We start from the raw sequence: 25,061 nt of genomic DNA, 5'->3' as shown, positions 1-25,061 counted from the left end.
GGAAAAAAGCCCCCCAAACAACCTCAAAAAAAAAAAAAAAAAAAACAAACCCCCCCCCTTCCCTAAAAAAAAAAAAAAAAAAAAAAAAGAATAGCTAATTTGATGTATTTATGAGCAAACTAAAACTGGAGAGTGCTAAGTAGGAAAAGAGAAAAAGAAATTACAGTATGTCAGCTAGTTCATGCCCTGATACTATCTTTACCAACATTAAATGTGTAATTAAATAAAGTGTCTTTTAATGTTTTACATTGTGCTCAGTAATTTACATAAATTTAATCTACACCCGGGTGCTGATGTAGATTTACATTTGATTGTCTTGTGCATAAACAAGGTTAGCTTTGAAAGAAGGTAAACTGTGCAATGGACAGTCACAAACAACTTATTACCTGCACAATATTGCTTTTTGAAGGCGACATCAGTCAATGTGGATACACACAAATAATGCATACTCTTTGCATTTGCTAACATCTATACGACACACTAAAACTTTGTGATAAGGCCAAACCTTTTTTTTTTCTGTTTTTAATTTTAAAGCAAAAATATACCATAGTAAAAAAATGTGCTCACACCGTTTTGAGTCTTTAAGTGGAAAATAAATCTCTATCACACTAGAATAAAATTCTCTCTATAAAATTTAAATACGGATCACTTCATTGCTATATCAAAAGGAAACGTCTGGCAATCATTTCCAGATGATCACGATAACAAGACACATTAAGAGGTCCTGTCGCCTCTTCCTTTGTGAAAAGATAAATGTTGTACACTTTCAATCGCTCTCACAGTGAGAGGAATACGTTCCTTGGTTGTGGATTTTGATTCTGTCAATGAAAAAGGTTTAGCCTTAGGAATGCTGGCTACATCTCAAAACTGTAAGACTGATTTTTATAATTTATGATTCATGCAGCAAAAAGTCAATATGACACATACAGGTTAGAGTTCCATAGCATAAAAATACATCACTAGCAATGACATGCTCCGCTTGTGATCAACAGCCCTGTCTTGGCAGATTTCTGATATAAATGGTCTCTCTGGACAGTTTTTTTCCTCTTTCCGATGCCTGCCTCTGAAGAAGCAAGCAGTCTGCTCAAGGATGATTTTGGACCTTGGAGGTCTAACTCTAACGTCTACATTTTGGCAAAATGTAAACAAAAATCATTATCACGCACTATATATGTCATTATAAATATCATAACTTAACTGAGATTACACATGAAATGAGTATCTAAATGCACGTGTTACTCAGGGCAAAACCATGAACGGTGACAACCAGCTTTGACAGGAAGAATCTTCTACGCAAGACCCACACAAAGCAAACATGAGAGTCTCATGGCACCATCAGAAACGAGACTCTGGGCTGCACTGGGAAGTGCACCTTGGTTATTTCACTCAAAGGCCAGTTGCTACAGAGGGTGCTGACTGCAGTACTGATGCCTGCCACTCCGATGGTCAAACCAGTGGCTGAATCCCACAATGGCTCGAGACTACCGATATTTAAAAGCAAGTTTTGTCTTTGCAGGACTAAGGTCAGTATCCACTGGTCAGAGTCTGCAAGAGCATCCTCAGGTGTTCTGGTTTTGCTCTCATGATCATATAAATCAGGAGTCGTACTGGGGGAGTCAATGAAGCCACACAAAGACGGGGAGGAGATCAGAGGCCATTAAATGTCAGTACATCAGATCTGTAAAACTAAGAACTTGGTCTTAGTTTTCAGTTGAGGAATACTTCTAACCCCCCTCTGTTCATCAGAGACAGATTCCAACTTCTCTAAAAAGCTAGAAAAATATGTTGACATATGTCCTTTCTGCTTAAAGCACTGCCAAACCTGTCACAGTTGGTTACCTGATTTTAGGCACATCAGTCATCTGCAGTCACCTAAGGAAAGAGGCCTGATTTTTCTGAGCCCTGATTAACCACAACTCCAAACTGCACCAGCACCTTGGGAAGTCAGGCCATTAGCTCAGCTGCCTACATGTAACTTACATGCCTCAATGCAGACAACCGCTTATGCAGGCTGTGTTTGAAAACTGTGTAACTCGCCATGGTAGGCCTTGGGGGACAAGCTGCTGTGTGAGCAATGATTTTTACAGCAGCCAGTGCTCAAAGTGTTAATTCTCAGCACCGTCTCAAACTGCAGTTCTGTTCAGAGCATTTCAAGTTCTTCCATCTCTTGTGCTTCCCCAAGTCAATCCAGTAACTCTCACTTTTTTTTTCTAACCTCTGATCTTTATTTATTTTTTGATAAACGTAGTCCTGGCAATCCCAAGTGTTACAAGCCAGTTACCAGGGCCCCAGTAGTTATGAGCCAAGTCCCTGCTGGGTAGTGACTTGCCACCTAAATAATTAACATTTAGGCTACTGATTTTCTTTGTTGCCCAAAGGATAAGCATTATTGACCGTAATGACAGACTGAACCTCCCAAGAAGCAGCACAACTCCAGGAAGCAAAGCTCTAAAAATCACATGAAGCATCATGGACCTCGTAGCAGTGAGATCACTGTGAACACTACTAGGAGAAATGTGACGTTCTTTCTCCTGGTTCTCATCCACAGTCAAAACTCGTACACTAACTGAAGCTCACCTTTAGCAACCAGGTGAGATACTTGGACTGGCTTTAGAAGGAACTCCATCCTCAGATCTGTAGCAGAAAATAAATGCACACTTCTTTTCTCTTTGCAAGCCACTGTGGGTATAGATGGATCCATATAATGGATTACCTGGTTTCTTGCTTTCCCTATATGCTATCGGCTCCCTATCAAGCCAACGCCTAATCAGATCTCTAGCACTTTATACTGACTATGGATGCTGCTCATCTGAGATTCTGCATGAGTACATGTGAATTCATCACAGTCTGGTCTCTTGTTCCAAAAAGCTAAAATGTTTCTAACTCCTTGTCCCCAAGAAACAGTTCTCTACAAGGATTTTGGATAGAGACCGATGTTGTTAACACATATGCTTTGAAATGGAGCAAACACAGCCTGCAACAGAGGTTCTCCAACTTCAGCAAACATTTAGGAACAAATTTCCAATGGTCTGACTTTCTTAGTACCTGCAAAAAAAACCCAACCCTGAACACCTCACTGTGTTTAATATTCTCACAAAATTATGAGTACAAACCCTTAAGTGACAACATCAGTGCTCACAACTGATCACAGGTGCATCAAGGAAGAGGGAGAACAAGATTGCACATCCCTGAAAACATAGCCAATAGCACTCCAAATGTTTTATCAATGATGTAGGGAGAGAGGGGAGGAAAGAATTTAACTCCTGACACACATATACTGTGTTCCACCTACAAGATAAGTTTTCCTGAGTATCATGCTTTCATGAGGGGATAAACACATAATGTATGGGTTTAGATATGGGCCATGAGCTTTCAAAGTCAACAGGCAAATAGATCAATAAATAGCAGAGAAAGAAACTGGTACAAATGAATGCACAACACAAAAGAACATAGGGCATGAGAAAGTATGAAATACGTGAACTAAGCCTCTGGCTCCCAGGAGAACAGAAGGATGCTTTTGATGTATCATACAAATTCAGAGAATGGTTTAATATCAAGTTTATAAAACCCGGAGACAACACCCCTGAATGAAAATGGATGACAGAGAGGAACCTCTTCCTATAATGCCCTCATCACCGGCCTCCAAACATTCCAGGATTGTGAGATTTCGGCAGCAGGACATCCTGTCATTGCTCAGTTCAGTTCCTGCTAGTGCAGTTAGTGGAAATAAATTAAAGGAATCAAGAGAGAATCTAGCCAAATGGAACACATACAGACACCAAAGAGAGAGAATGTAGCTGATCAACACATAGAAACGCACACACTCACAGGAAAGGGTGAGAGAAGGAGAGAGAAAGAAGATAGAAATATGGAAATATGTTTAAGACATCTGTTGAAGACTTGTAATTATATATATATAAAATTATATATATACGTGCATATAAACTTTATATATATATATAAAACAAAAGATTACTGCCAAGCAACACTATTTGTATTACTGGGATAAAGCTGTACAGTCTTGAGTGTTGTTACTAACAAAGTTGGTTTCTGTGCCCTCTGAAGGTCACCCCATATGTTTTGTTCTCCTTGTCCTCATTCTGTGATCATTCACATCCCTGAATAACTCTGAGGACAGCCTGCTATCCCGACAGGGAGCCTTCTCCTTCAGAGTGACAAATTTTCCATGCACCTCAGGAAAAACAGACCTCTCCACTCCCAGGAAAAGCACCTCAGAGGATCAAATTCCCCCCCTTTCCGCAACAGACCCTCCAGTGAAGTTACCTGGAGTTCGAATGTAGTAAGAACTGGAGGATCTTACTTTCTTATACACATGGGAAAAAAAAATGAGCCAGTCCCTTCTACCATTCTGCATTATTTTAAGTACTTGATTTATGGGGCACTGTTAAACTGTATCTCCTGGAACAATCCTCAGATAACGATGGGATCTTGATGATGATGAAGATCCTAGACCATAATGGTGATAGTTACAATAGAAACAACCATGAACCCTAGAAATTTCATCTCATGAATTGCTCATTTGTGCCCTGCAAAATGAGGTAATACTAGACAGAATTGCCAGGGTCAGATTAACAATAGCTGTTTTAACTTGGAGGCCAATTTATTTTCTGCCACTTCAATTTTCCAAGCAATGATGTGTGTGAGCTGGTGACCACGCAAGTGCTGGTGAATGAGACTGGTCTGTTTGTATTTTCACTGTTAAGCTGTCAAAGCATTCACATCAAAGGACAGAAGAACAAATTGCAATAGTCACAAGTACCCGCATTAAAGGGATGTTTTCATCCATGTGTATACAACTGCCCCCCAGCAATCCCAAACAAAAACCCAAACAAAAACCCAACCCCACCTCAAGAAACAAGAGAATGAAAGAAGAAGAACAAACAGAGGTGAGAAGAGCTGGGCAACGGGATGAAATGACAGCCAGTAGTGCGACGGGGGGTTGCGGAGAACCGCTCCAGTCTCTCTAATCCTCAAACACTTCCAGGAACAACGGAGGAAAGAGTTCTGTGGGGCACTCCACCTTCATGTGCAGGAAGCGGCTGGCATGGCAGGCTCCAATCATTCGCAGGTCTGTCACTTTCATCAGCAGTTTTGGCCAAAAGTGTGAAACGTGGTGTTTTCTGTAATTAATGTAGTGTTCGAATGCCAGGAGGAAACCCTCTTGACACTTTTCTATCCTCTCGACGCAAACAAGGCCGGGACGATCTGTAGATACAAAGAAGTGGAATTATTGTTGTTACTTATTTACTTTAATGAATTCCTGATCATAAATCAGGAACAAAAGGACAATTTCATTGTTAGGAAAGACAGGATGGAGACCAAGGACAACTGGCTCTGCCACAAACAACTTCTTTGACTCTGGACACCTCATTTATCAGTACTATCCCTGTTAAAACAAGGAGACAATACTTCCTTTCTTCATCCCTTGCCTGCTTTGGCTGTTTAGAGGATAGCTGTTTGGGAGGTGTTTCCTTAGAGTAACTACAGCAACAGATCCCTGATCTCAGCTAAGGCTTCCATCTATACCTTTCTGTAAAACAACTAATAACGAACGAAAAAAATTCCTTGTCAGATATCTACATTTTAGTTCTTTCCTATCTGTTTCTCTGCAGATTGACCAATGCTTTGATCAAGCTTTGATCCATGGGTGAGCTGCAAAGGAAACTGTTATGGAGCACCAAGGAACAACAAAGGCCAAAAGATTCACTGATTGTCTCAATTGGCACCAGCCACTCTTCAGGAGACCCTTCTGGGAAAGCAGGTCCTCTGAACTGCCTACTCATGTATCACTGTGTAGGGAACTAAAAAGAAATCAAAATGTTTTGATTGGGAAGGTCAAGTGCTGTGCTGTGATTAATGTGGAACCTTTCTGTCACAGACTCAGTTAATGCTTGTAAATCACTGTCTGTGTATTGTTATTTGGTGGCCAATCTTCAAAGTGGTCTTACAATAAAACCCTGCCAAATCTGCCACTGCCCAAGGATGGAATTTCCCCTTTGGGCTGGCACCATCAGTGGAAGCACATTTGAAAACACACTTGATCTGAGAAGGCAAGAAACTCTTTGGAAATCATATGAAATGGTCTGTGCTGCTTCTGTTTCATGACACCAAGAGACCAGCTGCAAACGGTCCCGGCGTGGGGAAAAAGCACAGCTCTCAAACGCCCATTAGCAAGTGGTGGTGGTGTTAAGTAGGGAAACAAGAAGGCAGGTCAAACTAAGAGTATGAGACTGATGGAAATGTGTACGAACTGTGCTTCCCACCCAGTGCATGACAGTACCCAGGGGAAAAAGGAACTTATTGTAAGGCCAACTGTTGCTAAATTATCAGTTTTTCATTCAAGGCAAATTGGCTCAGAACCAGATCTGACTTCTTTCTGATGACCACCCCTGCCTCCTCCCCGAGTTCTAACCTGAGCAAGGTGTGGTACCAAAGCCCCTTTTATTCTATCTTTCTGAATACCCTGATTTTTTTTCCTGGTGCTTACCAAAACAGTTCTAAGCTGCACTGGGATTTTGACAGAGAATTTCTCCTGCATTACTCTGGTCAGCACTACATGATCTAACATACCCTATTTCTTTTAAAAAGAGGCTTGTGACAAAAGGCTAAAGAGTTTCAAAATGGTTGGAGTCCCAATATATTTCTGTTCTCACCTGATGACATGAGCAGAACAGCCTGAAGAAGGGCAACCTCGGTGTCATCCAGGTTAAATGAAGAAAGAGACATGCCCAGGTCAAAAATGGCATCAGACACTACGCCAAGACCCCCATTTTTCAGTTGGCCCCTTGTCACCGCCATCTCCCCATTTAGTGTTAAAGTCTCACTCTCCGGGTCATAGCGAACTGCTGCTCGGAGGGACATTATCTCCATACAGCAGCCTTTCAGAAGGATGATCTGGTCTTCGCATGGCAGCTGCAGAAATTATAAACAGTAAAGAAAAAGATGTGCTTTTCAAACTGAGTAGGTCTTACAACTACAATAAATCCATGAGCACGAAGTTGCAGTTCACACCCCAGGACACTACCCTCCAAACACGCTGCTACTGGCTAGTTCCAGCACACTGCAGAAACCTCCAAGGCTCATATTCCTGCTTCCAGAAACCACCAGCAGGTTAACATCCCCACACCCCCTTAGGGACTCTAGCGATGACACAGGGGTAGGCAAGCGATCCCAGGCAAGATACTCAGAGGAAACCAAGCTGGTTCAGATGCTGAGGTGAAGTGACTCCACTTGCAGAAGTGCTGCTCTCCATGGGACTGCTCAGTTTATGGGAGCATTATAAAATTAAGTCCAATAAACCTTAAGAATGTAGCTTTCCATTTTGAAGAACACTGCACAAAGTGTGAAGGGTAAAGCAGAACTGTCAGGTGCCGGGTTGGTGGTAATATACACTGTTGGCTTTGTCTCCCTTCAGGGGTGGATCCAACTGAGATGGCTTAAGCAGTCACTGTTCTCAGGTGTTTACCCTTCTCTCTTCTACTCTTGAGCTCTCTCAGCTTAAAACTTTTCCTAGCAGAATAAACTATAACGGGAGCTGGTCAGACCTCAGTCATCCCAGTTAAACTCACTGCTAACCATGCTTATTTCTTACCTGACCAGATGAAAAGAGAGACATTTGGGAAGGTCCGTAAGAGTGGACCGCTCTTTAAATAAAAGGAATTAAATAAACTTTTGTAGCTAGAAGAGATACCCTCAATCAGTGGGGCATGTGCTCTTAATTCTCACTGCCCATTTAAACAACAGAGAACTTATTAAGCTATATCTAGCCTAGCTGATCTCTCTAGTCTCCCTAGATTATCGCTGGACAAACAGAAAGTCTATGGTATAGGTGCAGCTTTTATGCTGGTGTATAAGCCGTGATCTTCAGGGCACGTGGCTATACTTGTCTTTTCTATATCATTAAAAAAGTTAAGCTGTCTGAATTGCTGAAGGTAGGTTCTGTATTTATAGTGTCACCAGAATGCTGACACATTAGGAGAATGTGTTCTGTGAAGCATGTTTTTTATGTTTTTATAGGTAATTCAATGATAGCAAAAGCCATCAAGACTATTTTGAGACTGTCACTAAATGAACAAAGTGGTCACGTATATGAAAAAGCAACTAATTTCTACTTGGATTGAAAGAAGGCAAAAATACATCAATTTCTGATTCATATAAAGTTGTATTTACCTGATTTGCAATTCAAAATGAAAACAGAAAACCCACCAACTATAGGTTTACATGGCAACTGTGTACTCGCAAAGCCAGTGTGTTGATTTGGTGTAAAATGATGGAGAGTGGAAGCAAGTTCCCTAACGCAAGTGGAAAGCAGTTCTCTGTTAGAGAAGAGTTTAAAGCACAAAGCCAGCCCCAGTCAGAAAAGGGATTTGACTCATGCAGCTATTTTTCCAGCAATGCCAACAACTTCAGGTGTAAAGTGTTTGATACACAAGAAAAATGACTCATCCTGTTCAGGGCAAATGACTTTCTCTGCAGCTCACACTCAGCTCAGCAGCAGTGTGTGCAGGCACAGTGGTAGTCTCGCTACCCAACAACAACACCACTGCTTGGCTGCTGAGACTGAACTAGACAAAGAAACAGAGTAAGAAAGAAAAACAAAATAAAATAAAAAAGAAAAAGAAAAAGATGTGTAGCAGCAACCACGAAGAAATATTGGAACAGATAACTGCAGAGAAAAAAAAGGAACATGAAAGAAAGGATGGGAGGAGGGAGAAGAAAAGAGAAATTAAGAAAAAAAGACTAAGGAGAAGGAAGAATGGTGAAAGAGAAGCAGATAACAGTAGGGAAGATATTTCATGACGATTCAGCTGTTTTATTAATGAGCCAATTTCCAAAACCAATGAGAATCTCTCTTCCTGCTTGAACCTCCTTAGAACTTCTTTATGGCAGTGGTGATCTGACTATGCCCATCTTTTACCTGCTTTCCTAATTCTGAAGGATACATGGGACACTTGCTTCAGGAATTCCAAGCCACAGGTCTTATCTGCCAATAGCAGCAGTTACCAAAGACAGGAGGCTTGAACATCAGTTCTGCTCCTGACTATGCAGGTTTCAATACGATACTCATCACCTGAACGTTGCTACCAAAGCACCTTCCAGGAGTGGGGTCAACAAATGTGACTGATTATCTGCCACGTGTTGTCCTTTCCTTCTCTTTCTGCAGGGAGAAAAAGCAAAAGGCAGGAACCTGAGGTGCTCACCTTGGCAGGAGATGCTGGCAGCCACCACACATGCAACGCAGCACCATGCAGCTGAGCTGAGCTACCTAGAAGGGTGTTTGCACAGCCCTACCCAGAACCACTGATACCTGTAACACCTAAACTCAAATCAGACTGATTAAGTGCTCCTCAATCTTCATTTTCTAAGTAGAAGGAAACGCAAGAAGAAACCAACAGCAGAGATGTTGAGAAGGAAGTGAGTTCTTCTTATACTTCAATTACTCTGGGACTAGATTCTTGCTTTGAGGCACAGGCCAATGGATGCACATGAACAAGTTGGGCACTCAAGCTGCTTTGCTGACTTGTGCATGTGTCCAAAGAAGAGAGAAAGAAGGAAAAGGGGTTGTGGATATGAAAAAAGCCCTGGTCCTCCTTCACAGTTATTTACTAAACTCTCAGCCTGAGCCTCTGTGGAAACTAAGAACTGGGATAATGTTTAAATGCTCTGCAGGTCCTATGGGAAAAAGAAGGGTTTTTCCCCATAAACAAAAACGTAGTCCACACAGTCTTGCTTCTAAGAAAAGATATGGGTTAAAAAACATAAATGAAATAAAGTTAACAGGACAGCGCCCCTTCAAAAGGGAGGAAACATCTGTCATTTTCTTTATGCTGCAGAGGGAACTATATGACAGCTCAAAGGACAGCTGTCCTATACCTTTGCATTCCCAAGGAGTTGTCCCTCACTCTGCCATCAGACCTTGCTGTACTCAAGTCTCAGGTTCAGACAGTGGCTCAGCTGCAAAGAAAGCCTGTCCTAGCTCAGCTGTGTACCCTACAGAGGTCATGCCCAATGACGCCTTGACTTCCTCACCCATGTTTCCTGCCCGGCTCTGACACAAGTGGGCCCACAGTAGCCAGGAGGGGTAGATGTCAGATGGGCACTGCAGTCTGTGTGTGACTGGCAAAGCTTTCTAAATTAAAAGGACTACATTGGTATGTCACTGTGACTTTCCACCAACAAGCGCCAAATCAGAGGAGACAGATTCTCTCAGACATTGAATGCTGCAGGGGCCTCTTGATCTATGGACACATTCCTTGTATTTTATAATCTTCATGCTTGGCTACTATTTCATGCTTTCTTAGCTGATGGAGCAATGCTGAGGTTAGCCCAGGAGAGCTATTTACACTGTGCCAACTATTGGTATTTACCTCTTGTTCTGTAGGTGCCAGAGCACATAAATAGCTCTCCTTGACTGACCTTAAAGACCAGCTGCCAGCCACAGAAGAGTAAAATGCTATGGCTGCCTTAAACTTCCTTCCTGAGTGATGTTTAGTTATTAGGAGGAAACGCTGTTAGGGAGCCCAATGAACTCACTGACAGTGGTCACTCCCATTTTGAATGTCATTCACTTGGCATCCCACCAGCAGAGCCAAGTGTTGCTCTGCAGCGTGGGCGAGCAGGCAGGCATCCTTGCAGGGCTGGGTTGGGGATATTTCCATACTAAAAATCCCATTGTTGCGGATCTTAAGGGATTTACAAGATGTAAAATTAGCAAGATTATTAAGACTGAAGTATTATTTCAGGCCGTAGTTTTGATAACATTTTTTAAGTTAGGAAAAAAAATATCATCAGCCATTACAAGTGATCCTTCAACAAAAATACCTTAATGTAAATGAGATCAGCCAAGGGCCTCTGTACTCCTTATGTGCAACCAAGTCTATTTGAGTCTATTTACTGTATATTTTACATCTACCTGGAATGACAGTACATTACTTTTACAGACTCTTTTATGCACAACCTCCTCATTAGGAAAAGCTTGCCTAGGGAACACAAGGAGGCAAGTGCCATTCCTGGACAGGGATGCTTTCCTGAACTGGAAAAATTTGTTACTGTATAGACCCAACTCCACAATACTGTACCTGCCAAGGAGCCAGAAAGCACAGAGGGAACTGTGTGTTGGAAGATCTAATTAAACGTATCAAAGAAGCTTCTAGACAGTCTCTTTTTGCTCATTTGCAGTTCAAGGCCACCTCTAAAGACATATTCGAGTCCCTAATGAACCATGATGACTTCTAGATGAACAAAATCAGAATTTCAGTAATCACAGGAAAAAGAAAACTCATAATAATACAGATGATTCTAGTCCCATCTATTTTAAGTGTCTTTAATTTTTCTGATTTTAAACACAGTGAATTTTTTAGTTCCATGCCAGGAGTATTTTGGATAGATTTTAACAACAGGCATATAAATGAGTAGTGCAAGGAAGCTTTCTTACCTCACAAAACATAGGCAACTTTTTGGCAAAATCCACCACTCTTGTAATCGCTGGTGTGATAATTTTTGTAAACTGGCTGAAGGCTTCTAAATCCACTTTCCCACCTTCTGGGGCGTTAACTATTGGTGCCTGTCCAATGTCTTCTGGCTAAGGATATAAAGAAAGATATTTAAAGGAACAATCTATCTTAGAGCAACTATTTTATACTCGAAAAAGTCCTGCTTGGCAATGGAAGATATGCTAAAATTAAAAATAACACTATTCACTTTATAAGTAATGCCCATTACACCACAAAATATGAATTTGCTTGTAAAGCACAGAGAAATGGGTGATTGACATGTTGTTACCCATCCTGTGCGGGCAGCTGCACTTTTGTGCACATGCAGTTTCTTCCTTGTGCCCATATCTGACTATTTTGTGGGTGTAGCTTATGCGGTTTTTGCTTAAAACTACAGGCACGTTCTTGTTTCTTACAGGTGCTGAGGACTCTCAAGTTTCTCTAAAAGTGAAGGGAGCTGAGGTGACTTGTTACCCCTGAGAAGATGCTCAGAGCGTTGCAGAATTGGGCTCTTTCACCTACTCAAAGTTCTGAAGTCTTCCCAAGAACAGATTGCCTGGCATCACAGAGCTTCAGGCAACTGCCAAGGCCTGTTTCCAAAACTAAGCTAAAACAACTGATGACTAAGAATGGGCTAACCCAGAGCTAGCCTGCATAAAATGACTAGAATTTGAACTCATCTGTGTAAAATTTTGGTTGAAGATCACCATCTGCATGACTTCAGCCCAAGGCTTCTCCAAAAGAGAAATAAAATCCTATTTTGAGGATTTCAGTAGGGATATACAATGAAATAGGCTCAAGGAGAATCTGCAAGAAGTGTTTTTTTTATTCCAACTGCACTTCAACTTGTTCACCTGATTTTGACAGCTCATCAATGTTACCAGATATTTTAAAAACAGGACTATCAAAGCTGTTCTGTTCGCTAAGTGTGGTTTTGCAGTTGTGAAAGACCTGCCAACCACCCAGCAGAGGTTCCATTTTTTTCACATTAGAGAGCCAAAAACCGGATAAAATCCAGAGAAAAAAGCCTCTAAGACTGATGGACTTAACGACATCTATGTAAGGGCACTTTAACAGGGGAGGCGCTGAAAGTGCTGTCTATAATAAAAACTTATGCTAGCCCATTTTTTAAAACAACATATCATAAAAGATCCTTCCACAGCTCTGTCACAAATCTGAATCCAAATCTAACTTATTTCAAGAAAAAACTCAGCAATGTGTTAATGAAGCAAGCACCAATTGTAAAGGAACAATGAAGAGGACTGGGCTCAATTATCTGACGGTTCCTACTAAAAAACTCAAATAATCCCAGTTCTAGGCTCCCTCCCTCCCTGAATCTTGGGAAACGAAACCACATTGTCTGTGTGCTCATGATAAACAACCTTCATCACTTCCAAGCAAGAAGACCAAATGCTTAAACCCACGCATAACATTGTTCGGGAGAAAAAGAGAGAACACAGTATTTTCTTGGGAAAGCTAAAAGAAACTAGGATTGCTAGCTAAAGCTAACACACTCCAGAAGGGCATGCAACTGGAGAGCCCGTGCCACCTAACTCACCTCAATAGGAAAAGAGCTGCAGACCTCAAAGCAGCTCCTGCTGTTGAAGAACCAGCCTCAGCTGCCTAAGGACTGACCCACAGTTCCTGGGGCATGCCGTCAGCTCCTCTTGATCTTCACCAGCTTCTGGCAGGGGCTTTCAAAGCCCTCCACCTGGGGTTGGCAGGCCATCCTGGACTTTCCCTTCTGTGCTCACCGCAAGGTGTCAGTGAGCTCCCTATGCTTGCCTTGAAACCACTGGGCTTCCGCATGTGAGCACTGCAAAGAACCAGGAGGCCCTGCATCAAGGGCTGCACTGAGAGCAGTTTGCTCTGGCATAGGAACCACCTGTGGAAGCCACAGCTAGTTTCTGAACTGTCCATTACAGCTGCCACCCCTGCCTCTGCCCCAACCCTCCCCTCTTCCAATAGCCCTGTCATTACACCACCTCATGCCCTGCCTCCAGGCACCGTTTGATGGAGGCTCTCCCTCCGCTCGGCTTCCAGAGCCTGAAGCCCCTCAACAACATTTTATATAGCCCAGTCCCTACCAGCTCTCTGCCTGTGTCCTCGTTCCCAGACTGGACCTCAAACTCCCCATGCTTTATCCCAAACCGGGAGATACCGAAAGAACAGCACTCCTGCCTAAGTAACCAAATCACACAATCACAGAATATTCATGGCTGGAAGAGACCTTTGAGATCATTGAGTCCAACCACAAAAAAAAAAAAAAAACCAAAAAAAAAACCCCCAAAAAATAACCACACAAAAAACACACACCTACATCACACACACCCACAGACACAAACCAACAATCTTGGGCATTAGAGCATGCCCTGAGGTGCCATGTCTACACGTTTCTTAAATACCTCCAGGGATGGCGACACCACCGCCTCCCTGGGCAGGCTGTTCCAGTGCCTGACCACTCTCTCAGTAAAGTAATTCTTCCTAATATCTAATCTAAACCTCCCCTGCCCCAACTTTAGACCATTTCCTCTGGTCCTGCCATTATTCACTTGGAGAAGAGGCCAACACCCACCTCTCTACAACCTCCCTTCAGGTAGCTGTAGAGGGCAATGAGGTCCTCCCTCAGCCTCCTCTTCTCCAAACTAAACATGCCCAGTTCCCTCAGCCTCTCCTCATATGACTTGTTCTCTAGACCTCTCACCAGCTTGGTGGCTCTCCTCTGGACACGCTCCAGAATGCACCATTCCAGCTGCTTCTTGGTCTGCTAAAGCCTGCTCTGCAGACCTTGCTGTGCAGCATCACCGGGCAGTGCTCTGCTGCTTCTGCCCAGTGATCACTCACTGGCTGTGGTTTCCCGACTGCACGCTACTATGAGCACGCAGCCATTCATATAGAAAATTAGACAGCGCCACTGGAATTAACAAAACACTATAAAAGGGATCAGCTGGTTTGAATATATAATTTCTCTTAGCAATTTAACAGCGCGTCGAGATTCCCACGGTGAATTAGGCAGCAGGAGCCTAGACTTGCAAAAGTGAACATTCTCTATTTGATTTGGCATACACGAACTGTTAGAGACAGACCCCTGTGCATTCCTGACACGCAGCCTATAATCCCTCTTTTGTGCTGTACAAGCATTTTGTATTCCGCACTTATTTCCTTTAAAAATCGATTTAGAAAAATCAAATAAATCATCTTCTAAGGCTGAGCATCATAAATCACCATTTATTTTCTGATCCTTGAAAACTTAAGTCATCCTGTATTCTGCAATCCCAGTGCTATAGTGTATGTATCATCCTGCTTTCACTGAATTTCATTTTTCTTTCCCAAATTTATTTTAATTAATGTATTCAGTTTGGAACAAGAAAGCAAAAAATATGAGTAATTAATAAAAAAATATCAGCTTTCACCTAAAACTTTACATTGCTTTAACACTTAAAATATGTTGTATGCTAGGCCCTAATAAAGACAACTATCCTTAGATATAACATATAAAAAAGTTACGGTATGCGTTATAGACTGCTACTGCTGTTAATCAGGAGTGAAACGATTTTTCTACTTCTTTTGATCATAGCACAGGAAAAGTATCCAGCTGGGTAAGCCTTAACTCAGCAACATGCTGTTTATCTTTTGAAATACATCGTCTGATCAAACACTGAGCTTCAGGCAAGAATAAGCAAGTAGCAATTATAAAAATCCTCCATTTTTTCATGTATGTCAATACACTGGCAGAGAGATCCTCTTTGGGGTTGCAATGCTGGGAAGGGACTTCAAAAGAAAGAAACAAACTGGCTCCAAGAACAGTGTAAAAGGCTACAGTCCTCACCAGAAATTTCCTTTTCTGCTTCCAGTGGCTTCCTTGTGCATTGGTGGCCACATGTGCTTCAGTAACAATTTTGATGAGCTCCCATTCCTCATCTGTTGGCTCTGGTTTGTGCCCAATTGTTTTCTGCAGCTCCTCCCGACGTCTCTTCTCTCGATTTTCTTCTATCAGCTTCCTCTTTGCCAACCGCTTGCTGTCATCCAACACCACTAGCAGGGGAAAAAGCATACAAAAATGGCAGGAAGTTCTTTAAGGTTCACTAACCTTTGGTATTTTCTAGGCCTGAGGTACTAATTCATTACATACACCTTAACCAATCGGTAAAGAAGTACTTTGGTACACAGGTAACACAGTTCTCTCACTTCTCTCTGCAAACTTCATTTTCTCAGAAGCCTGGATTGCAAAGAATGACTTACCCTTCTGGTAACGTGACGGATACCACTGTTGCCGTCAGCGGCTTACTTTATCAATACAACATAGAACATAAAAGCTTTGTGAGGACTCAGACAAAGCACTCTTCTAATGGACTTGGAGTAGTCCATGTTGGGAAAGATGCACTTCTATTTTTTCTAAAGTAATACCAGCATGCTCACTGCTCTAACTGCGCAGAATGTGTTCTTGTAAGCCATCAGAAGGTACCATGGACTTAAGAAAGTGGGAGTACTTATTCACAGGAGACTCAACTACCTGTTGCATGACACGTTCAGGAACAATCCACCTTTGGCTTTTTCCATAAGCCCTACAAATGGTGCCATTCTGTAGCATTCCCCTAGAGCCCTGTGACTTCCAGTGATGGCAGACCCACAGGCCCAGGGCTGCACACCTCCCACCACCACTGAAGGTTTTATCCCATTTTCCATACAAACGTGAATAGGCTATTTAAAACAGCCTGGCCTGCTTTAGTGGAGGAGGACCATTCTGATCCACAGCTGGTGGCAGGCAGGTAGAAGCACCCAAAGCCCTGCTCACATGCTTCTGTTTGCACATTTTCACCCAAAGGTGGGAGAAAGCCTTCTCAAACTGGGGGACAGCTGGCCCATCTGCCATGGTCAGTGACAGCCCCTTTGGCATGTACATAGGTGCAGCCCACAAAGGTCACCCCAGCTTCGTGGTACTGGCACCTGCTGGTCAGAACCAGACCCAGAGAAACTTCTGGCTCTGCAGAGCTGCTGCCTGGCTGATGCTCACTGCTGTCTGCTGCCCCAGACTGGGTTGGGGGCCAGCTGGAGACCCAGAGGCAGCCAGACCTTCTCCTGGCTAAAACAGAACTCTTTAACATCTTTATCAATGATCTGGATGAGGGGATCGAGTGTACCCTCAGTAAATTTGCAGATGACACCAAGTTGGGCGGGAGTGTTGGCCTGCTGGAGGGTAGAGAGGCTCTGCAGAGGGATCTGGACAGGCTGGATCGATGGGCTGAGACCAATGGGATGAGCTTCAACAAGGCCAAGTGCCGGGTCCTGCACTTGGGTCACACCAACCCCAGGCAGCGCTACAGGCTGGGGGCAGAGTGGCTGGAGAGCTGCCTGGCAGAAAAGGACCTGGGGGTGTTGGTCGACTGTCGGCTGAACATGAGCCAGCAGTGTGCCCAGGTGGCCGAGAAGGCCAACAGCATCCTGGCCTGTATCAGGAACAGTGTGGCGAGTAGGGCCCGAGAGGTGTTCATCCCCCTGTACTCGGCACTGGTGAGACCCCACCTCGAGTACTGTGTCCAGTTTTGGGCCCCTTACCACAAAAAAGACATTGAGGGGCTGGAGCGGGTCCAGAGAAGGGCAATGAAGCTTGTGAAGGGTCTGGAGAATAAGTCTCACGAGGAGAGGCTGAGGGAGCTGGGGTTGTTCAGCCTGGAGAAAAGGAGGCTGAGGGGAGACCTTATCGCTCTCTCCAACTACCTGAAAGGAGGCTGTAGCAACCCGGGGGTAGGTCTCTTCTCCCAAGTTACAGGCGATAGGACAAGGGGAAACGGCCTCAAGTTGCGCCAGGGGAGGTTCAGGTGGGATATTAGGAAAAATTTCTTCACTGAAAGGGTTATCAGGCATTGGAATGGGCTGCCCAGGGAAGTGGTTGAGGCACCATCCCTGGAGATATTTAAAAGACCAACTGACATGGTGCTCGGGGATATGGTTTAGTGTGGGTGTGTTTGGTTTTTTTTATGGTTGGACTAGATGATCTTAAAGGTCCCTTCCAACCTAGGCGATTCTGTGATTCTGTGAAACTGTCATTTCACCTACTTCCCTCTAGACAGAAGATGTTGTTACACATTATATTACCAACGAAAAATACCAAGTTAGGATCTTTTTCTGTTGTTTATTGGGCCTGATTTCCTATCAGTTTTTCTGCAGAGGATTATGCTGGCAACAACCATTAACGTTAACGCACAGTGGGATTTACGTGACTTCCTCTCATTTGCACTAATTGACATTATCGGTGTAAATCCCTGTGCAACGGCAGGAAAAGAAGACCCCTAAGGGTTAATCTTACAGCCATATGTTCTAGTTCTTTAGAATGAGAGTGGAATTCTTTGCAGTAGATAACTTCTTCAGGGCTAAAAATAAAACAAACAACTGCAGGATGACTCATACAACGACATTCAATTTCACATCCTCCAGAATTTTCTAAACAAGATGTTTTTTTCTAAAGCAAAGTGTCCATCCAGATGCATTTCTCCCTCCTCTCCTCCAAAGAGTGAACATTCCTACTGTTACTCAGCCTGGTAAAGCCAGGAGAAGGTGCAGCCTGGTGAAGGATAAACAAAGAATTACAGCCCCATGAAAGTGATTTGATGCAATGAGCACAATTCTCCAGTACAAGTTATTAAAAAAAAAAAAGTGCTGGCAATTCTGCTCTACTTTAACAATCTTCACCAATCAACATACTTTAAGCAAACACACACATTAAAAAAGAAAAAAGAGAAAAGAAAGAAAAACAGAAAAATATACTTACAATCTGTTGCCATGCCAACAAAGATACATTTTTTGAAGCGACATTCCTGGCACTGATTTCTTGTTACTTTGTCTATCACACATTTTCCTTCATATTTACAGGAATAGGTTGGATGGAGGTTTTTCTGAATGGTTCTTCTAAAAAAACCCTAAGTGCAATAAATTGGGAAACATTAGCATTGTGCAATTTCTTCAAATTGGGAGCCACTTTGGTTTGTTAAAAATGTACCTAAGTGTACAAGATAACATACTTCATGCCATGAAACTCTCAAAGAGAAAAAGAACAAACTAGTTTTATAGTGCATGGTGTTTCTTTTCTGAGTTTCACGAAACATTTTGTCCCTAAAACCTGAAAACATAAAGACATCTGAAGGAAGTAAAGCCATAAGTAATGCTGTCTCAAGGGGCGAATACTGTCTACATGTCTCCTTGAAGTCTTATGTTTCTGTGTGATAATTCTTTTTTTTTTTTGTATTTGAAGTGGAGAGTTTACTTTGAGCCCCTTTCTAAATGACATAACCATTTTGAGGGATATTAAGAGGCATATACATACTTTTAATTAAAGAGCAGCTTCTGCAAATAGTAAGAACGGTGGTGCGCATGAGCCACTACAGGATTAAGAACAAACAGTTCTACTTCTTTCTTTCCATCAAAGCCAAATAACCAACCTACCAAATCTGGGCAAGACCAAGAATTTTGGAAACACAATTTACACAATCTTTGAGTTTGATTCTAAATAATGGATCCATGATTTTAAAATTATCTGTATTTCTGAGAAGAGGATTTAATTTGTATTTACTACAGACCTCTGTATTCAACGCAAAAATCATCAATAAAAATCCCGCTATATATAAATTCTTTCTATCTATCTATCTATCTATCTATCTATCTATCTATCTATCTATCATAATATATTGCCAACTACAACACAGATATGAGGTCAGATCCTAAGCTCATGCGAGCCAATGTAGCTCCACTGAATCCCTTGATTTATACACGACATAGACCTTGGCCTTAGGTAAAGAAATCAGATACAAATTATCTCTGAACATTATGGACCTAATTAATTTCAACATGACTTTCTCATTAACTTATGCAATAGCTGGATAAACTTCCCATGAAGTCTGCAAGATATGGAAAAGACAGGCTGTAAAGCAAGAAATTTAGACTTTGCTTTAATTTCAAATTTCACCATTGTTTGAGACTGTCCACATTCTGCAACGCAGCTTGGGACCACCTTGACAGAGAGAACACACTGGGACCTTGGTCCTGTTTTACTGAGGCCACTGAGAATGGCTTTGATTTCAGTGAAAACAATAGCAAAATTCAAGTGAGATTTTACCTAATGAATACTCTCTTCAGCTGGGATTTTATCTAATGAATAGTCTCTTCACTTCACTAGATGAAATGTCTGGTTTTAATCATGTTAAATAACACCCGGTAAAATCTTATAGCAGTGTGTAATTTCTTTTAACATAGAATGTTGAATAAAAAAGTATGGATAAGCCTGTATTTCAGCTTGAGCTCCCAACTCCAGTGAAGACAATATGCAGCCTTGTCCTCATCAGAGTTTATTCTAACAAGATCCAGCTCAAGCTAAGAGTAAATATCCCTCTTCCTTGATAACAGTAAGACCTGAAATCTCAATTAAACTGAACTGCAGGAAATCACAGGCAAGATGTCCTTCTGTGGGGTTTGGATTGGGTCTCAAACTCTCATTTACCCAATAGGTGGATTTGGATCCACTCTCAACCCTGTGATGAATTCCTAGAGACCACACCTGCCTCTCTCCTCCCTGAAGATCAAAGACAGCTCTGGACAACCAGGGACATGGGGTAACCTCTAGTTACAGAAAGAGATGGAAAAATCTCTGATGAATCTCAGAAGAGCTTCTGTTTTCCAAACCTTGCATGGGACTTAACGTAGGTCTCACTTTACAATGGTAAGGCTCTTCACCACCTGTGTTGGAACCAGCACATTTCAATCTTCCCATTTCTAGAAACCTTTTGAAAAAATTCTCTTTGATCATCTCTAGAGACAATATGATAAGGAAGCTGCTTTCTACATTTGTCCAAACACTTCATCACAGAAGTGTTATTTTCATCAGTAAAAGAAAGCATATTTTATTGTAAAGCAACTACTCTTTTCCCAAATTTGTATATTATGCACCTACCTAGCAATAGATGCAATGGCTACAGTCTGGAGAAACATTTCAGTGATGTCAGATCTCAATGCTGTTTTATTTGTCTTTAAACTCCTTACAATTTACTCTTCAGAAATCATGTGTGAGGATGCTTTGTTCATGAAAGCACTTGCCAAAGCAAATATTGGGCTGTCAACCCTGATTAATGTTGTTACAAAATTAAAGTGATTTTGAGTGGAAGCAACTAGTAAATGTCAAATTCATTGAGAATTGATTACATATAACTTTGCTGATAAATTATACAACTGGAAATGTGTACACAGACCCTCCAAGGCATGCACTGAAATTGTCCACACAAAACCCCCCATCTTTTACAATGAATACATTTGCAAGAAGAACAATAAACCAAAACAAAATGGTCTGTTTGTAAGCCAACTACAAGTACGAGAACAAAATTAATTACTTCTTGTAAATTGTTAGCTCAGTTCCTTGTGCATATAATCATTATTTTAAATTGTACATCAGACAAAAGAACTGTATCTGAAGATAAAGGTAGATTTTGTATGCTATATCTTCAAAATTGCTGGTAGGCATAAAAAGAAATACTTCAGTTTGAGTAACAAAAACCTTAGGAAAGCTGCTGAGAGATATAGCTGTTCAGCTGGGAGAAAAAGATATTTCATAATGCCACAGTGTCACTTACTTCTCATTATATCTGAATTAAGTCATATTCATACATTTTATGTATTGTTATAATCTCGTATATGGGATGTAAATGTGTAAGAAACACTTGTTCAGTTACAGTTTTCTCAGATATAAATGTTTTTTCACACGTATTATTTATGTATGTCTATAAAACCATTCTGAACATTACCACAAACCTGCTATATGTAGGATATTTAGGTCTTTGTGCATTTCATAAATGTAACTTAGAGCAAAGAGGTTCAACTGGAAGAGCTCCTTCAGCAAAAGAGTTACTGTGATGTGGAGCTCTAAAGCTAATCCAAACCCAAAATCTCAGATCCAAATACTCCAGACTTTGGGGATGAACAGAATACAGCTTTTGTGGCTTAGTCCCATGACACTAGTCCATGGCATGTGTGGTCCCATTTGTTTAGAAAAACATAATCATTTTTTATTTTCTGCAGGAAAGAATAGCTTTCTTACAGGATCTCAAGCTATTCAGGCAAATTTATGGCAATGAAATCATTTAAGATGTGCCTGATTGTGTTACTCAATTTTATTTTTTCTTTATTTGCTTGCCCAAAGCAATCTCCTTTTAAATTTTGCATGTAGCTTTGGAGATGCAGTTTAGGGCTGAAAGCACATTTCAATATGCTTAAGTTAAAGAAGGCACTATTTTTTTGAAACTGTCTTAACTGCGTGTCAATGCTTCCCAAAGTGATGGATCTATGAGCATGTGGAAGGGATTTTGATTTTTGCTTCTTCGTAGTGATGATGAGAGGCACTGAAACACTGTTAATCACTACAGATTCTTCATGGCCATCAGCAGAACCTCAGCTATTGCATAAACAGCTTCAGTGGAGTTGCTGGGAGTCTGCTGATGTACTCTGGCTGAGAATATGGCAAAAGAAACATTAAAAATGGAAAAGCTAACAGTTAAATAGCAATAACAAAAATCTAAATTTCTTGTTTTCTTTTCAGAAGCAAACACTGCAAAAATCAACTATATTCCTTATGCATATGAAGAGCAGCGGCATAGCCAGATACGGCTTATCATCAGTACTGGATGTTCTTATTCGCTTCTAATCTGTCTTTGTTTTATTTGACAGCACAGTTCAGGAAGTCTGTATAATGGAGGAGCTGGAGAGCTATTTCTGATTCCCACTTTCCCACTGTGCCATTTACCTTGCAACCTTCGCAAGTGATGCAGCGATAATGATATCCGGTGGCTTTGTCCCCACACACTACACATAGCTCATCCTTGTCTAAGTAACTGGGTATATACCCTGTAAAGAAAAAGAGGATGCGGCATGTAAACTCGATATAAAATGATATGAAACAATTGATATAAAAATATTACATTGAAATCTGCTTGTCCATCTGAATTCACTGAATTTCTGGAATAAAAAGCTCATACTAACAATTATTTAAAGAATTATTTAAACATCATCTGTAATATCTTTTACTTTTCACATTGTTTCAGCACCTACTGATCAAGAGGGAGAAGCTGGAACATGACTGATCTCTCCTGGGTGAACTACTACCTCAGAAAAAATAAGTATATTTATTTTTACCTCAAAGGCTTTGATGTGCATAAAAAAATAACTGTGAGACATACGGTATATTCTTCTAATCTGTTTCACAAAAACCCAATATACTCATATACTGAAGATAAGATCCCAGGTTGCAGGTGACTCAGGGACCTGGTCGAAAGAAATATTTACTGAGAGATCGTTTGTTTCAAGACAGGTGTGGTAAGAGAAGTACCAACAACAGATAGTCCAAGCTGTACTGATCCCACCTTACCTGGGCATGTTCCATAGGAGTATTTAATATAGCCTGAATTTAGGGCAAAATACGTGGGCATTCAAATATGTGTGTACGTGCATGTGTTAGAATGACATTTTCTCTTCTGAAGTGGCTCACCAGACACCCAACAAGTGAAACAAAATATTACTGCTATGAAAAACATTGGCAATGCTTCCTTCTTTCCCCACAATGACATTTGTTTTGATAACATAAACATATTTCCAATTTGAGCAAAAAACCAAAACAATCTTGATGGCAACCAAAAAGTAATTCTAAAATAAAGAGAACTTTGAAACAGGGTAAAATAGGAACCTTTCAAAATATGTGTTCCCATAACTCATAATTAATGGTGTTATGGTACATTACTTTTCCTTCTGAAAAATCTCTCTGTAAAGATGTAACACAGAGACCTCAGATTCATTTTGAGGGGAAGAGAGGAAAGTCCAGCTACTTGTGTAATCGCGTAGGATTATTAAAGTGTAGTAAATATTTCACAGGATCCCAGAATCCACAGAATGGCCAAGGTTGGAAGGCACCTCTGGAGGTCATCTGGTCCAACCTCCCTGATCAAGCAGGGCCACCAAGAGCTGGTTGCCCAGGACTATGTCCAGAAGGCTTTTGAATATCTCCAAGGATGGACACTCTACAACCTTTCTAGGCAACCTGTGCAAGTGCTCGGTCACCCTCATAGTGAAAAGATAAGATTATTTTATTGTCTCCAGAAGGAATTCCTTGATTTTCTATTTGTGCTCATTGCCTCTTGTCCTGTCACTGGGCACCACTGAAAAGAGTGTGGCTCTGTCTTCTATGTGATGGGGGATCAGGTAGTCACACACATCGATAAGAACCCCTCCTCAAGCCTTCTCTGCTCCAAGCTGAACAATCCCAGATCTCCCAGCTTCTCCTCATAGAACTCCAGTCCCCTCATCATCTTTGTGGAATCATTCAGAATGCCCATGTCCTTCTTGTACTGAGGAGCCCAGAACCAGACCCAACACTGCAGATACATTTCACCAGAGTCGAGCAGTGGGGAAGGATCATCTCCCTGAACCTGTTGGTGACGATCCTCCTAATGCACACCAAGACGCCATTGACCTTCCTTGCCTCAAGGACACACTAGCAGTGTTCAACTCAGGCTCATGTTCAACTTGCTGCCCACCAAAACCCTCAAGTACTGCAACGCAAAGAACTTTCCAGGCAGTTGGGACCCAGTCTGTACCGCTGCATTTATTATTCCTCCCACAATGCAGGATTTGGCATTTCCCTTTGATGAACTTCAAGAGATTCCTCTCATTCCATTTCTCCAGCCTGCTGAGGTTGCTCTGAATGGCAGCACACCCATCTGGGGTACCAGCCGCTCCTCCCAGTTTTGCATCATCTGCCAACTGTCTGAGTGCAATTTATCAGTGCAATGAGGGAGAGTCCTTTAGATGTGGCTGCCTGTCATATTATCCCTTGCCACTGGCTTGCTGAACCCACCTGTAGCACCACACACCAGAGGAGCCTCCAAGCTTGCTGTCTTTGTGCAGCCCCCACACCAGTATAGCTCGGTACAGCCCTGGGACTCAGCACACCACTGTGACATGGAGGACAACCAGCAACAAGACTCAGGGCAGCAGAAGGCTGTTGGACAGTGCTGCAAGAAGGGTGCTCATCATCTTCCTGTGACTAACATGTCAGAGGGCCAGCTCAGTAACACACAGCCCAAATGAAAGTGCCTATCTAAGGCTACACTTGCCAGGGGTTCTCCAGAAAAAAAGCCCGAATCAGAGAGAAAGTACTTGAAATTACCTGAGCTTAAAATACTTGAACTTTCTGCGGACTGGTGAGTGGATTAGGAGAAAGTAAAGAAGGAAGAAGGCAGGAAGTATTTGTGTGGTCTACGTCACACTACGTCTACTTTGAGCATAACTATGAGAACCTCAAATTACAGAGGAACACACATCCCTCTTCTGTAATGCTTCAGGAGCACTCCGAAGCTGTGCCTGGGTACCTGCATCTCAGGTTTGCCAGCACTCCTAGTGGCATCTGAAAGGGGAGCGGGGGAACGAGCTGAGATCTTACTGGTGTATCACACCAGTAAGCAAAATATAATACAGCAAAAGATGAGATTCACATTCAGGTTACATTTCTCCATGATGAAC

At 41.9% G+C, this 25,061-nt stretch overlaps 1 protein-coding gene across 2 annotated transcripts in view; it reads right to left on the bottom strand.

Moving 5' to 3' along the window:
• Positions 1–517: 517 nt before the first annotated feature.
• THRB (thyroid hormone receptor, beta) overlaps positions 518–25,061 on the bottom strand; it is a 158,090-nt gene continuing 133,546 nt past the window's right edge. For both annotated transcript variants that reach the window (XM_014937880.1, XM_014937879.1), the window contains 6 exons: positions 22,294–22,394; positions 18,283–18,430; positions 15,343–15,548; positions 11,456–11,602; positions 6,675–6,933; positions 518–5,226 (listed from right to left, as the gene is read on the bottom strand). In XM_014937880.1, the coding sequence (XP_014793366.1) occupies positions 4,985–5,226; positions 6,675–6,933; positions 11,456–11,602; positions 15,343–15,548; positions 18,283–18,430; positions 22,294–22,394 (1,103 nt within the window). In that variant the 3' untranslated portion in view covers positions 518–4,984. The remainder of the gene's footprint in view (positions 5,227–6,674; positions 6,934–11,455; positions 11,603–15,342; positions 15,549–18,282; positions 18,431–22,293; positions 22,395–25,061) is intronic.

Source organism: Calidris pugnax, unplaced genomic scaffold, assembly GCF_001431845.1.
Source record: "Calidris pugnax isolate Ruff unplaced genomic scaffold, ASM143184v1 scaffold11, whole genome shotgun sequence".
NCBI lineage: Eukaryota > Metazoa > Chordata > Aves > Charadriiformes > Scolopacidae > Calidris > Calidris pugnax.
This window is presented reverse-complemented; position numbering and strand designations above follow the sequence as displayed.